Genomic DNA, 17,356 nt, shown 5'->3' with positions numbered 1-17,356 from the left:
ACAGCGCAAACACTGACCTGACACCGCCAGCAAAAGTCTTCGTCCATTTCTGCATCTTCTCTTCCCCTGCACATCCTTCTTACTGAACTCTTATTCACTTTCTTACAGTCTGCTTCCTCACACAAGCATGTTTATCTCTACCATATAAATCACAAATAATTACAAAGAAATGGCAAGTAACACATTGCATATGTCAACTTTCTGTATGTTTGACAAATATGCAATATGCAACCAGAGCACATTAGACTGCTTACTTCTGAGACTAATATATACACTCTCTCTCTCACACACACACACACACACACACACACACACACACACACACACACACACACACACACACACACACACACACACACACACACACACACACACACACACACACACACACACATATATTTAATGGTTTTTGAAAGAAAGTGTCTTGAGCTTACCCAAGCGACATTTATCTGATCAAAAATACAGTAAAACAGTAATATTGCAAATTTACAGTAGCTAACAACTTTCTATTTAAATCTTTTTTTAAATATAATTTATTCCTGTGATCAAAGCTGAATTTTCATCATGATTACTCCAGTCTTTGTTGTGGCAAATTCAAAGTCTTTCTTGGCTCAAGTCTCAAAGAGTTTTCAGAGTCGAGGTTCCAGGTCAGAAGAATTAACTTTATTGTACAAACAATAAAGGAGAAGCCAGCTGGTCATCTGAAGTTACAATATCCAGCACCCATTTTTTATACTTTTTTCATATCATCATGTCTCAAATGGATACCCTCAAAGCTATCTCTTCCCCTCTGTCACGCCTGGTGACCTTGACACAATTAGCTCTATTGGCCAAACATCTCAAAACCTCACATAACAGTGTTCTGTTTCATACTGTATTTTGACACCTTGCATTTCTTATGAATACTGGGTATTTTTTCCATTCTCTCATCCTTTTCAGACCTATTTGTTCATGCTTGTCATTTTCATTGCATCATACTTAGACATGAATCAAGGGAAAATTCTTCAACATCTTCAGTGTCACATGATCCTTCAGAAATCATTCTAATATGATGATTTGCTGCTCAAGAAACATTTCTGATTATTATCAATGTTGAAAACAGTTGTGTTGCGTCACACTTATATGGAAACCATTTTTTCAGGGTTCTTTGATGAATAGAAAGTTCAAAAGAACTACATTTACTAGAAAGAAATCTTTTGTATTGTACTAAACGTTACCAATGACACCAGTTCAAGGCAGAATTATTATATCTATAACAGCTCTGCTATAGATAAAGTTGTGTTTTTCATCTTCCATTTAAGTGTGTGTATGAGTGTGTCTTTGAGTCAAGGATACAACGACAGACCTCCGTGCACACTGCTTACACCATTATCAGACACACACAGGGGGGTATGCAGATTCAACCACACCGGAGTGGACAGCAGCTGGGACACACACGCACACACACACACACACACACACACACACACACACACACACACACACACACACACACAGGGCTGTGGCAGGTTGTCTAAGTAGAATTACGAGGGCTGGGTAGATAAGGAAACAGACGCAAAACAAAGGCCTCGGTTGATTTATTTTTCGAGGACACGACGCGCCGGACAATTGATAAAAAGAAAAATATCCTCCGAGGGAGAATTTGTGGATGGCGGGGTGGGACTATCCTTCAAAATAAGAGCGTGTGTGTGTGTGTGTGTGTATGCGAATCCTTTAAAAGCCAAACCATCAAGCACAATCCCTCGGACACTTTTAAGAGCGCCGGTTGTGCTAAACGCTCGGCCTGTTACAGAGCAAAGCGCCACATGAGGAGCAGCCCAGGTTACGAGGCCGATTTATGGGGTGTGCTGTGAGCCAGAAATCCTTCATACTGAATCCCGTCATGCTTATTGCTCAGCAAAACCTCTCTACCGGAGTCTGTGTGCTGGATCAGCGCGGCTGGGCGAATGATGGATGCTAACATAGGCATTTTACCATATACAAATCTGTGTTTGCAAAAATCCATGTCAGAACAATTATACATTTCAATAAATAAATTCACCTTAATATAAAATGGATCATTTTGGTTATAATTTCTAATTGTATCAGAGTGCATTTTGATTATTTATTCAGACTAATTTGTGAAGCTGTTCGATTGACTTACTGAAAAGAACCGATTTAAAAGTCACTGTCTGTTTTATTCTGCCACTATTGAAATAAATTAGAGCAAAGAAAAATTATATTCACTGTGCAAATGTTAGAATTTACAAAAAATAAATAAAAAAAGAATGGAAAAATTTTCTTTAAATAATAATAATATTTTTTTACATCAGCTTAACACACTGAAGTACATTGTAGTACATTGACAATTACAAATTTTTAAAATATAGTTTCACAAGATATTTTTTTGGCCACAATAACAAAAGGCATATTATTGTATATAAAAACCTTTATAAAATGTCATCGCATACATCATATTTCTTTAAAAAACAAATAAGGAAGAGCTTTGAACTATTTCTGTTTGAAGATGTTTTCGAAATTGTCAGCTGGCTCTCATAATTTCTTAATGTTTGTCTAAAACTATGACATTATATATGACTTTAGGGAAGAAAAATAGCAAAATAGTGAATTGAACTAAAATGTGGACATTTTATTGGAGCTGCTTTGTAACAGTTAGTGTAAAATCACTCAATCTTACTGTTAATTTCGACAACATGTTTAACAACATTAACACGGAACAAAAGTACAGACACACTTTCACATTCCGCATTTGTTTCTCAAACACATTCACCGCCCTCTCATCTCATCGGCATCAAGGCCAGAGACAGCGAGACACATCCACTATCAGTGTCTGCAGTCCATGCCAACACCTGTCAGAGCACTGGAACATATGTCACAACAAACACACGGACCTCAGGTGATGGAGCGCAGACACACACCGCACATCTGGAAGAACAATAACAGCCTCACCACACATCAAACATTCATCTAAACGCATCAGTCAGGGAAATCTCTTTAGGAATACTATATGCAGTGTTATTTCAGTATTATTTATATACTTTTATGTTTATTTTCAGTTTACATTTTAATATTAGTTTGTGTTTTCAGCTATTTTGAAATATTCCTATTTACAGTAGATTTCATTTCTTTTTATTTCAGTTTGAGTTTGAGTCATTTTAGCAACTTATTTTCAGTTGGTTTTTTCCCCGTTAGTTATCAGTTTTTCATATACTATTTTTATTTTATTTTATTTCAGCTTTATTTCAATTAACAAAAAAATGTTTGTTAACACTTCACAATAAAGTTGCATTTATTAAAGTGACCGTATTATGGTATTTTAAAGGTTCCTAATGTTGTTTTGGAGACTCCTACAATTGGTTTACATGCATCCAAGGTCAAAATTTATTTTCATTCAATAGTACATTGCGGCATCACCTTTTTTCTCACAGTGTCTGAAATGGTTTGATAAAGGACTCTAAACCCCTCCTTTCCGAGAGCCTGCTCTGCTCTGATTGGTCAGACGGCCCAGTCTGTTGTGATTGGTCTAAGGCTTTGTCGTAAACCAAATGGCCATTACCACATCTGAATTTCAGCTCCGCAGGCTTACGGTAACAGTAAACAGTAACGATGGAGTCGGTTTTACCGTATCAATCCTTTTGAAGTGCATGCAAAGTGGATTTGCTTTGACAGAGCAGAAAACAGAGTCTTCTCAACATGTTCTCAACACGAACTAAACCCTTCCAGTCTCAGCTACACTACAGTAGCCTAGTTTCCATCCACTTTTTGCGCTGTTATGTTATCGACAAAGTGAATATGCGATAAAAAAACATTACGAACTTTGCCGTCTCCAGACTGTTTCCATTCAATTGGCCTTTTACCGATAAGATTGTGTGCGTGATGACGTCACGAACGACGAAAGCGATTTGTCGCATATGTTTTGGTGTATCGCAAAAAAAATGTGCCCTTGAGCCGTTTCCATACATCTTTTATTTTATTTTTTATCGCAAATTCTACCTTTTGGGGTTCCAGTCAGCACCCCCCCCAACACCAAACAAACAAATAAAATAATAATAATAATAATAATAATGGAGAGAGTATTCAGGCAGTTAATTGAAATTTGCCAGCTTACTGTCATTTCAATTTCACAAATAATTGCAAGTGTCCGAAATATCAGAAGACGACGGCAGAATTAAACAGTTGCTTTACCGTGGAAGCTGCTGATAAAGCCAACCCACCGTTCAAGACTCACCTGATGATGGTTAGCTAATTGCATTTGAAAGATTTTACTTTCAAGGAAGCGTTTGCAATGGGTTTGTAAAAGGTTGTTTTATGCATGTTTGGCCTGAGTTTTTGTTGCATTTCCAATCTGTTGCATTTCCAATCTGACCAGCAGGGGTCACCAGCGTGTGGCGTTCCGAACACTTCGAAACATTGAATCATTTTGCCAAGCAATCGGTTCAAAGCTTTGAAAAGCTTCGTTTCTCCCATCACTACCCTTTTGAGCTTGGTAAACCTTACAAGCTGACCCAAGACTTGAAGTTGTGAACTGGGAAAGCGGCGATGGTTTGACGACCACCCAGCCCCAGACGTGGACAAAACGGCCAACTCTTTCTGCCACGCTGGAACGCTGGCCCAACCCGCTGCGGTTCTTCGGGGCAAGCCGCAAAAGGTCCTCTGTTTTTGAACAAACGCAGGTAGCTCTGCTGTGAGCAGAGCATCCAAAAATACCAGAAACTCGCAAATGTTCCCCTCCACGGAAATCTTTAGTAAAAGGCGAAAGATTTATGCGTGAATGAAGAGAAACTCGAGCTATGCCCATGAGACCTTGGGACAATGTGCTCCCACGCACATGCCACCATGCTCAGCAAGGGTAATGTCTGGTGCAGGCTCCTCCCACCCAGCTTTTTTTCTTTTTTTTTTAAAAACAAAAACAAAACAATAATACAGCCATTTCCATTAGAGGAAGGAGCAAATGTAATAAGAATCTGCCCCATCACCAGATGACCGCAAACCCTGTCTAAGAGGATGTCACTGAAGCCGATAGTATGTTGATGAAGACCAGTTTCATATTTGTTAAAATATTATAATGTTATTTTTTCATCTATGTTGATTATGAAAAGTGAACCGCATGAGTAAGATAGGATGATCAATATCGAGAGACATGAAGCGGGTCAGACATGATTTTGACCACTTAATTAAGTTAAGTTTTGTTGAAAGACTTTTTTTAAAGTGAATTTCGTTTTGTATAAATTGTATCTTAATTTTATTTTATTTTTTTTATCAACCAATTGCCTGCATTTAATAAATAAAAATATTTAAATATAGCAGACAACAATCATAGAGGCGCCCCCGCGGTCACTTGCATTGCTCGTGAACAGGAGCGCATCTCATCGTAACTTAACGAAACTCAGCATATGCCTCACAGACATGAAATATATCTTAAGAAAGCTTGAAATGTATTTTTAACAATTTAAAATGAAAAGAAATAGGCTACTCTCTGGTTATGTAATCCATGATGTGCATTTCTCTCTATAGGCGCGTTCACTACTACAGTACGGAGATGGCGATCGTCAACTTCATCTTTACAGCTGTTGTTGCTGTTAATAAACTAAAAATAATAGGCCTATAATTTTATTAAACATAAATTAAATGAAATTGTAATTGTATTAAAAAAGCAACAAAGAATTCCTGTTTAATTTTTTTTTAAAACCTATGCTAATTACGCATTAAATTCAGGTAGGCTACTGAGTCACTGTCCTCAGTGCCCAGAAAAGCGCTGAAACGGAGATGAAGGGGAACCCGTTTTTTTTTTTTTTTTTTTGGCTTATTTTAACTGGCCCATCCAGTTTTCTTTGATTCACTACAATCAAAATCCTGGCGCCGCTAGTGCGCACGTGATGAAAATCATGTGACACCACATTTATTTGCGTTTAAGCCCTTTTTTTCGACAAAAAGTGTTTCCAAACTAGTTTTTCGCGTCATTTAAAGTATCGACATAGAATGTATGCGCTAAAGTTAAACGGAAAAGGATTGTGTCGACATTTGCAAAAAAATATCGATAATTGCCATTTCCATCAGCTATATCGGTAAACATTTTGATGCGCTAAACCTTTTTTCGCAAAAAAACACTTGGATGGAAACCTGGCTAGTGTTTGAGTACCCTGGAAATCCAGAGTTCTCGCGAGAGCACAAGTGGAATTTGCTCAGCGAGTTACTCTGGTGTCGAGTAATGATGCTCATTAAATATGCCCTTGTATCCGAGCTGCACCAATCACAGCGGGTTATCTGATATAGGCGGGCCAGAGGCGAGCTAAACAGACGACGACAGCGCTGTGACGTCAGAGTAATTAGTAAATATTGCAAGATGGCTATGGATGAACACCAGTTGCTTGAAACGGCTTTGGCCGCTACAATGAAGAGTTAGACTTGGCTTTTTATCTAAAAGAGGAACAGAAGACGCCGCTCGAATCCTTCCTTTGCAAGAAGGGCGTTTTTGCTGTTTTGCCGACCGGATACGGCAAGAGTCTAATCTACCAGTTAGCTCCGCTGGTAGCTAAGCGTATGGGGCTTGTTGTGATTGGTCGTAGTGTTATCCAATTGCGTGCAGTGAGATTTTCAAATGCATGCTTGGTGCCGCCCCTCGAGCTGGCCGATTTTCATTAGTCGATGCCAGACCATTAATCTTTCAGATTTAGGTCTGGATTTCCAGGCTAGTGTTTGAGGGCAGTGCAAAGGAAACATTGTTCACAGGCAGCCAATGAAGACAACAGGCAAGTTTATGCAAACTTGCTACAAACCTAATGTGAGACTGGAATTACTGACGACTCGTTTAAAACGGTTTAGAATCGCTGCTTTCTTTTGGGAGACAATAACTCGATCTCTATCTGCACTTTGATCTTTGCAGGCCTTTTACAATCACACACAGCTAATTACACACTACATGAAAGGTAATATCTGAAAAAGCATTCACATTGTTTTAATCATTTTAATCATTAATCATTTCAACGGAAATTATAATATCAAAGCCAGATACTGGTTAGCTAACTAATGCATGTCACCAGTTCAGTTCTGAATCCATACAGAATTCATTTTCCACAAAAAAAAAAACATGTAATCTTTTTTTTTTTTAAAAGCTCCCGCAAAAACAACGGGGGGAAAACGACAGAGGGCGGAATCTCAGAACTGCTGGCGGAAAATGGAAAGGAAAGAAGTCTTTAATTAAAATGATACTGTAACCAATAAACAGCGGAAATATAATTTGTGAATGTGCTGGTGAATGAAGGAAGGCGTTGTCTGCGTTGAGGTTTTTAATTAGTGTGGCGGAGAGCGATAGTGCCCCTTCACTGAGCAGGACGAGCACGCAGAGACAGGAGGATGATGGAGGAAAAAACACTTCAAATCCACTGTTTATACCAGTCCCACTTCTTATTGTAGAGTCACATCTCAAAGGGGGTTCGGTTATATCTCGCTTCCAGCAGAGAGAAGCCAATGAAATCTTCAGCTGGCACGCACACAGATGTTGTGATTGACGTGGGTCTGATCCTACAGCTCTGTCTTTATAATGACATGGTCAAACTGGACGAATGTAAAACACCATTAGAGGCTGTGGTCACACTTCCTACAAAATCTGTATTACATAATGCATGTTAATAGTATTCTTAAAGCACTATTTTGTATTTCAAATGTCTTGTAGTACAACGTATAATCAGTTGTTTGTTCTCGTAAATCATTTTAACAATTAATATTCATAATTAACCCATATTAATAAAAATGTATATTCACGATGAGCAGGTTTTTGATGTACCCCTACTTTTCAAATCATATATACTTCATATAATGTGTCACTAATAATATAATATTATAATATAATATAATTTAATATAATATAATAATAAAAGAGTCAAATAATAGAAATTGTTTATTTATATTTAGAGATACATTAACATTTATTTTTACTTTTATTTGTGCATGCTCCTAGTCTTAGTTAAAAAAAAAAAAAAACTTAAAAGAAAATAATAAAAGGTCATGTGTCTGAACTGATCAAATGTATACCTTGAATGCAATGCAAGTCACTTTGAATAAAAGCGTTTGGCAAATGCATAAATGTTTTGCCATGTCAACATGCAAGCCTTTATTTGTTTATTTCCCCCACAGATGCCGTCTGAGAGGAACAAATCACACCATTACAATCAAACCAATACTGCATCCACTATACTGTTCCTGATTTTTTTTTTTTTTTTCTGAGAGGGATGGTAAAAAGGTTTCAGTATCCACGGGAATAGCTAATCCCTTCATTCAGACAAATGAAAGCTGTTTCTCCTCGCCTTTCATGCAAAAACACAATTAGTCTTTCAATTTCACTTTAATAAGCACTATTTCCAACAGTATCTCCAGCAACAATTGAGGCCTGAAAAAGAACTTTAGAGGGTGACAGTTTCTTACAGTGGGGATTAAAATCAAAGACGTTTTCCCGGAATAATAATGAACAAACGTGATCTGTATTAGCATACGTGTCATTCTCTGTCAACTGGGCTAATCTGCTTGGAGTTGAGTTGACGGTACAATAGCCATCATCAGTGGTGGACTTACGTTTGGAGGAGTGGACTAACGGACACAAGTGTCTTCAAGTTTATGCATTTAAAGCATTTTAATTTGGAATATATTATGCAGCAACTTTAAAGGCATGACCAAGATAAACTTGCATATACTCTCACAGTTTTAGGTAGACCATCCCCTATAACAGTGACAGTAAAACTCTGAACCTTTACTCTAGGAAAGAAAAATCAATCTTTGTAATATCTCAGTTATTTTCTTAAAAGGAGAACAAATGGTGATTAAGTTTACAGTTTCTTGAGAAAAAGCCCCCTGTCTTATATAATCTTCAGTTCAGATTTATCCGGTTCAGAAGAGGTTCTCAAACTGTGCTCAGATTTGCTGCAAAAAGAAAAGATTTCAATATGAACTCAAATATTTATCATTAAAATCTCCAAAGGATAAATTACCTGAGACTTTATCCACATCTCTTTACACTTATAGTATGACAACTGTTTTTCTCCAGGAATTGCAGGAGAAACATCGGTAATATTTTACAAGGTAAAGTGGTCACATTAGTTAAGTTTAGTTAATACATTAACTAACAATGAACAATACATTTGTTGCAGTTTTTTTTTTTTTTTTTTTTACATTAACGTTAGTCAATAAAAAATAAAACTCTTCATTGTTAGTTTATGTTAGCTCCATTTAATGTCCATTAAATAATATTAAAAGCTGGCATGAAACAGAATTTGCAATAGTCTTTTATTCCCTATTGTGATATATATCAAGAGAAAAGGCTTCTCAAAAAAGAAAATATGAAGGGCGGGGCTTGATTTTGTCCATGGGGTATTAATTGGATGGTTGGATGGTTGTGGTTTGCTATTGGTGGATCTCATGTGAGTGACAGGTTGCCCCGCCCTCATCATCAGAGAAGAGAAGAAAAGAGCTGCAAGAGGAGGGGAAGTTATTTTGATTAAAGATTACGAGGCACATGAATTAAAAAAATAATGATATGCACAGATAAATTATTTATAATATATACGAATGGTCACTTTTGATTTAGTAGTAAATTTATTACGATTAATACATGCTTTAGAAGTATTTTTCAATGTTATTTTATGTTAACTAATGTAGTTAACTGATGTTAACAAATGGAACCTTATTGTGAAGTGATCTCAAAATATAAGACAAAGTTACTTAAATCTAAACAAGATTTTGATTAAGTCTCCAGAGCTGTGAAAGAGCAACATCTGAGCTGTTTCTGTATTTCTGCGAATACCTCCGTCTAAGCATCACACCACCCACCTCACTACATTCCTCAATGGCTTTCCTCCAGTGTCCGTTTGGTAATAGGCGTCGATAATTAGACGGAAACTGTGTGGCTGTTTGACCTGTGCTAATTAGAAAGTTTGCAGACTTGGCAGCAGAATTCATGGGTGGGATAATGAATCATAAAACGGTTCATTACAGGCGGGCGAGGAACGTTCTCAATCTCAATAAATAGCCAAGGAGGCCCGGCAGAGCCGCCAAAGCTGGACTCACACACACGCCGCCCCATTTAGTGCCTGAAAAGTGACACACACACACACACACACTGAGAGGCTGCTATTACCAGAAAGTTCCTGCTTTCATCTGGTTCTATCTCTCACAAGTTCTAATCATATCTCTCTCTTATTTCTTAAATATGTTACCAGCAAAGTGTGTAATCCGGCATTCTATAGAATGCCTAGGTAATGTATAGAATTAGGTAATGTATTTTTGCCAAAAACCATCAGGCATTCTATACATTGCCTAGGCATTCTATACAATACCGGGATTTCACACTTTGCCAGTAACATATACATCAAATTTCAAGTAAAACTCAAAATTACACATATGAATGATTCCTACTATGATTAATGAGTTGAGATGAGATGTGCTGTAACTTAACTAGTGATTTTATATTCATATTTCAACAGTGTCAAAATTACAATTTAAAGAGGACCATCCAGTACACACTTGCAACCATATAGAAACTATCCAATGGCCAGTTGCATAAACTGCTTAGACTAGTCTTACAAGCTAGTCATCTAAAAAAAAATCTTTTTTTTATGTCAGTTACATGATAAATAAGATTGGTCTCATTTAAATGCAGAAAGCTTTTTGAAAACGTGTTCCCAAGAGGATAAATCTGAAAACGTTGTAGTGTGGACTGTGAAAACAGAGGTATTCGAAAACTATGACGCATTTTTAGTCATGCGACTCATATTGAACTGATAGATATCTATGTTTACACCCATATAGGCTCTATGCACGATCGCTTCCATGTTTTGTCTCAGCCCGCCCAGTTACATGCGTTGCTGCATCGGAAGCCGTTTTTGCGTTCAGTGGAGATAATGGTAAATTACACTCGCTGTTTACAAGAACTTCCAGCGGTTAACGTGAATGATGTTAACAATATTCTGAGGCAATTAGCTGTCACACCTAAGAGTAAGAAAGAGAAGGGCTTTAAATTATATATTTCGAGCTACATCGACAACTTGGAGGGTGAGTATTCTCTAATATCATGCGAAATCCGACTAGCGAATCGGTTTCTAAAATCGCAGTCTCCGTTTCTGAGAAAATACATTTTATGAAAGTTTTGCCGCTAGTACAGTGCGACCAGAGATATTTTGCTAAATAAAATGATCCTGTCAGAAGAACAGCATGAGAATTTTATCATGTCTGTACCGTCTGTATAATCTAAGCAAGCGTTTCTGAGGTTTTTCGCATGCACAATAAGGTTAATTTGGTGTTTTCTGACGTTTCAGTGTGGATGAGAAGCATTTGGAAAATATCTGAAAAGCTAGTGTGGATGGAGAGCGTTCTGAAACGAAAACGTATCCGGATGAATGCAGACGTAGCCCTAGAAGACCTTGTTTAGCTGGTTCAGGTGTGCTTGATCACGGCTGGAGCAAAACTTTGGGTGCGTCCCAATACATATGCACATTACTTGAAGGAGAGCATTGGTCAAGATGTGGAACATGTTTTATGTAAATACTGACTTTTGTTTAGACAGACTAAACTATCTTCAATCCTGCGGTCAGTAGCAGCAGTTGTGTTTTCTTTGCCCGTCTGTGGGAAAACTAAGCCTTAAATTGGTTTTATGATATGCACAGACACAGATGCTATATAACTTACGAATATATGTTTCTGGGAAATGCACAATGCTTTAATGGCTGTAAGAGCAAAGACAGCAGCACTCTAACTCTAACTCTAGCCTTCAAGAGAAAAACCTCAACAATCCCGGACAATCAAGACGCTTCTCTTTCATGGACTGTACCAGACACTCACTCATGACTAATGTATAAAAACATTTCCTATACTAACTATCTGTCCTTATATAAACCAGTGTTCATTTTCACAGCAAATTGAATTAGTTTTAGTCATAGTCTTTTGACTTTAGTTTTTAAACATGTCATTTATGTCAACTAAAAAAAAAAAGAATCTACATTTTTTATTCCCAACTAAGATCTTGTGGACTTGTGTTTGTTGAACTGGGACCAGGAGTGTTCCTGTGCTCTCTTCTTAACTTTGTGTTACCAGCCTTCTTTAACCAGACTTTTAAGGAAGCTCGTAACAAGTGGGGGCTCGTCCGGGACTTTAGTCAACTGAATTCTTTTAGTTTTAGGTTGGGTTCATGATGTTGTGGTCTGGTCTTCTTTTAGTTTTAGTTTTAGTTTTAGTCTAGTTGACTAAATCTACAGACCCCGCAAGACCAGGAACATGCATTAATAAAGTAAATGGGGACAATTTTGGATTTAATTTTGGTTTTATAAAAGCAATAAGCCCGGTACAGTGATTTTACCACGGTTACGGGTGTTAGGCATGAAGTCAGGCCTGTGGAGTTTCAATTTTTTCTTCTTCAGCTGAATTTACTTTGTGGGACTATCTACAAGCTCCACTCTCTCATTCCCGTTTATCTAGATGTGTTTCATCCGTTGAACTCCTAACCTTCCGAGTGTCAGGTCAGGACATCTTCCGTTGCCATGGTAATGTTTAATCCCTGTTCCCAGACATTTTTTTTTCTTACCAGACTGCTAATACTGCTTTACCTTCTCATCCTCGACTGTCCTTTAAGCCAAATTAGCAGCCTGAGCTGCAGAGAGGTGGAGAGGTTATCACTCATGCCTTTATTGAACTACAATTCCCATGAGCCCACGGTCACGCCACGTTACAGCGGACAGTCAAGACCTATAAAACCTTATTGATTAAAATGGTCAGTGCATTTCTAATGTAGAGAATTTGTTGCAAAACTTACTGTTATATAAATAAATAATAACTAATATATCCTAGATCCCTTAACCCCACCCCATACCTAAACATAACCACTACAACAACTACCTTACTTACTATCAATGAGCCGTAATTAGGAATTTATGAGGGACAACTCCTAGTTAATAGTGAAGGTTCCCTTTTTATTCATATTATATATTATAGAAAGGACAGAAAACTATGGCAGAAACTGGATGTCAGGATAGAGTCAGATTCAAATGTGCACATTAAGGGGAAGATGTTTGTCTTCTTTTTTGTTTTATATCAGTGTTATTTTAGTATCACTGTTATTTTATTAGTTTTTGTTAATATTCTGAATTAGATTTTATTTTTATATTTTCTGTTTTCATTTTAATTTTAGTAAAATTTTAGTAATTTTGTTTTGTCATTTGTGTTTTTGTCTTTAAAAAAAAAACTACTTTTTTCAACCTTTTTCAACTTTAACTAAAAGAAAATGAGAAAACTAGCCGAAATAAATTGAATTAAAAAAATTTTATTATTCATGACCTGGACTTAGTGTGCCCAAAATGAAAGCAAAATGAATAAAAAAAAAATCTTTGTAATAAAATAAAACTTTTTTTGTCATAAAATGCTCTGCCTGAAACTGTTTTCTAATTGGGTACCAAATAGCAAATTCCCTAAAAAACTAAATAAATAAAAGTTCTTTCAGCTCGTGGAATTGCTTTAGGGTCTAAGGAGGATAGGATTTGATGGTGAGACAGGATTTGGCCGGATAAAAGTGTGTGTTAAAACCGCTAGGCTATGGCTTCAATGTGTTTTACTTCTATTTTATTTCTATTTATTCATTTTATAGCAAATATTCATCTAGAACACAGTTGAAATATATTCAGTTCACAGTTGCACAACTCCCCCTCAAGTAAGCTGTGTAATTGTTCTTGGTCAAAGAAACATCAATGTTGTGCATCAAAGAGAGCCTGATCCCTGCTTTACAGAGAGCCTCGTACAGTGACATGTGATGGTTATGTATTACAGCAGAGCAAAAGTAACAACGTCCAAATGTTTGATCACACTCTGCCAGCATTCATCTTCCAGCAATCATCCATTACCCATAAGCCTATACAACATCCACAGACAGATGAAGGAGTCGCTCAGGATATTCTACAAACATCTGTCCTAGTCAACACACTAACAAATAACTGAGAGGCACAGAAACACTTTCTAAACACCAAAAGAGCAAACATTTGTCTCCTAAAGCTGTACTCTTAATGTAAAAAACGAGTTTATATAGTATATATACTATGTGTAGGTTAAAATTGCCTGTCATTAGACCGTTCTGTGCCCCTTTAAGAACATTCAGAGTGAATCTTGCTATCATTTCCACTCAAAGGATTCCCAGGAGACGTTATCGTAGATACAAGACTGTGATTCAGTTCTGAAATCCTCCACAGACATCAGACAGACAGATATCACAAACCACGTACACCAACCGCTGGATATTTTCAGATACTTGGCTTAAAACGAGAGAGGAAAACGCTTCAGTAACACTTGGATTCCCACTGTGAAAGAGGTAAAACATGTCCAAATAAATCCTACTAAACAGTACAGCAACACAGCCAGTGATCATTATACACTGTAATAAAAGAAAAAGCACAGTATAAGGAGCCATCTCTACCTGATCTGACCTTCAAAAATAAAGTCAAGTTAGATTAAATCACAGTTTTGACTTGAACAAAACCAGTTCATTTAGATGAGAAGTTCTCAACTGGTGGTTCACGACCCATCGCTCACAGGTTTGTTCTGACGGGGCAGGGAAAAAAACAATGCAATGCATCTAAGAATATTTTCAAGCATAGTGAGAAAAAAGACTTGTTCTGGATGTCAAACGGTGTGTCTAATCAAACTCTATTTGGGTGCACAAATAGTTATGTGACATGCCATCATCCTCAAAAACCAGTTGTAAGTAAAATGTGATCTAGAATAATACAAGATGCAAGATCAATTTTCCCATTTACTTATTAATTTAGCAAACCGTTGAGCCAATCCAGTCTAATATTGTTGATTTTAATGATGTTTTTAAGTTTGCTTTTGAAGGATGAACAATTTTGGCCACAATGGAAAATTAGGGTAACTAACTGATCTAGATGTTACTGTATGGAGCACATGACAAAACATTTATTAATACACCTACCGCTGAAAGATTTTTTAAAGTTTTTGAATTAAGGCTGCATTTATTTGATTAAAAATAAAGTAAAAACAGTAAACATTGTGAAATATAAAGTCCTCAGTGTCACATGATCCTTCAGAAATCATTCTAATCTGCTGATTTGCTTCTCAAGAAACAATGTTGAAAACAGTTGAGCTGCTTCATATATTTGTGGAAACTGTCATTCATTTTTTACAGGATTCTTTATTGAATATAAAGGTCAAAGGAACAGCGTTTATTTGAAATATATTTTTATCTTAATTCAATGCGTCCTTGCTGAGTAAAAGTATTAAGCTTAAGTTAATGCATCCATGCTGAATAAAAGTATTTATTCCATAAAAAAAACATCTTCCTGACCTCAAACTTTTGAACGCTACTGTATGTTTGTAGACAGCACTCACAGCCTTTGTAGATGTCAGTAGGAATCTGTACAGCCGTATACGAGTAGTTGACTTTATTCTTGAAGTTGAGGTCCTCCACAAACTCCAAAGAGAGAGAGTTCGGGTTTTCCAAGAGGTTTTCTCCATCATCATCATCCGGCTGCAACGTGAAGAACCAGAGAAACATCAGCACACTTACACACACACACACACAAGCCGAATGCATTGATTGACACACAGCAAACCTTTGTGCAGAAAATCATTTAGACACACACACACACATGCATTCATGATTAATTAGACAAACACTAATTACACAGACATGACAGGGGTAATCCTGCCTCCACAACTCAAAGGTGGAGCTCTTAGGAGGAAAAGCCGTAATACATCGCCAGTCTATTCATCCACGACACAACAGCAGGTATCAAAGTGTTCGTAAATTGCAGAAAATCAATTAGCGTCGGCGATGGCTATCGCATTTGCATTGAAGTCCTTCAGGCGATTAACCCTGTCAATAAATCACCACAATGATTGTCGAATGACGGCTGCTCTAGAGTCTTGAGTCCGCCACACAGGCTGATAATTAGCATTTTAATGCATCTTGAGTCAAATTCAAAACGGAAAAAGTCTGCCTTTGAAAGAACTTCAGTGACAAAGTATCAAGGCAGCATAAATGGTATAATCACTGGATTTTAATGGTGTGTATTCATAAAATACCTCATTCTGAATGTATGCTGAGCATAATAATTAAGTCTATCCGTAAAATGCATGCTAATTGCATTTACGTAGTGGAATGGCCTTCTTCCATAATTTTTTTGCAGTATGTATACTATGTGCAATATTCAATCGGAATACCAACTACATTTGCCAAAATGTGCAGGATACATCCAGTACCCCACAATGAAATCTTTAACCGTACATTTCCAGTGTGACAAACAAACCTAAAATAATAATCATCATGAATATCCCTTTCATTATATGAAACACAAGACTGGATTAAACGCAAAATAATGTACAGTCTGATCTTTTCTGCAATAATTGTCATTATTCAGTCATTTTTCACTCACTGTGGTTCATTAATTTGTTCTCTTTCTGTTTAATTCTTCATCTCACAATCAAACCCTCGCCTTCATGGCAAGGTGAAGTACGGTGTACAGTAATAGAGAGGCAGGGGTTAATTGGGGTTGACGAAGCAAACACTGTTCGTTTTTTTGTTTTCCTCAAAATTAACTTCAAGCCTCCTGCCAAGTGACGACTGATTTATGGCCTGCCTTTAATTGTCTATTAAAATGCAATTATAAACTGTTGTCGGGCCGAACATGGAGACGGTGGTTTCGTGATACCCCTCAATAAGACATGAACACACAGGCGCACAAATATGATACAAATAACCTCTTGGAAATGGCATTCCTTTCAGTTTTGGTGGTAAATCATTTAAGATGACACAGCGCATTGAATTTACTCATGACTAGCTCACGTCTGACTCCAGTTACTGTTTTGGCTGCAGTTTCATACATGATTCAGAGCGTTAATAATCAGAAAATCTTTAGTAGGTCATGATTAAAGTTGAAACCGGGAACTAGATCAGCTCACCTAAACTAACAGGATTAACCACAGGGCCAGATTTACTAACAGCTTGCGCCAGCGCAAACCCTTTTTTTGGCATTAAAAAAATACTGTCAGGATTTACTAAAGACAGTGAAAAACTAGCACTGATAAGGTTTATTTTTGCAGCTGACATTATTGCATATGCATTTGTAGGAGTTTCCCTTTCAGATGCAAAATGTATGTGAGGAGTGTAGTTAAATGAATCACATAAGCTGATTTACTAAGGTTTGCGCTCATCAATTTACTGGTATTTGCGCCATTATTTACCGCCAAATAAAAACATTTCTTAAACTAGACTTGCGCTGCCCTTAATAGATTGTGTTGGTCATTATGGAAATAATCTGACTGCATCTTTGTTCTTTAAAGGGATGGTTCGGACGGAGTAAAATCAATCTAG

At 37.0% G+C, this 17,356-nt stretch overlaps 1 protein-coding gene across 1 annotated transcript in view; it reads right to left on the bottom strand.

Annotated features, from left to right (window-relative positions):
- The window catches only part of cacna2d2a (calcium channel, voltage-dependent, alpha 2/delta subunit 2a), a 221,880-nt gene that overhangs the window by 66,526 nt on the left and 137,998 nt on the right, over positions 1 to 17,356 (bottom strand). Inside the window, exon 6 of the mRNA XM_081381233.1 lies at positions 15,373 to 15,511. Within this exon, the coding sequence (XP_081237359.1) occupies positions 15,373 to 15,511 (139 nt within the window). The remainder of the gene's footprint in view (positions 1 to 15,372; positions 15,512 to 17,356) is intronic.

Source organism: Scardinius erythrophthalmus, assembly GCF_964197995.2.
Source record: "Scardinius erythrophthalmus genome assembly, chromosome: 12".
Taxonomy (NCBI): domain Eukaryota; kingdom Metazoa; phylum Chordata; class Actinopteri; order Cypriniformes; family Leuciscidae; genus Scardinius; species Scardinius erythrophthalmus.
The sequence above is the reverse complement of the archived record's forward strand: the minus strand, read 5'-3'. Positions and strand labels throughout refer to the sequence as shown.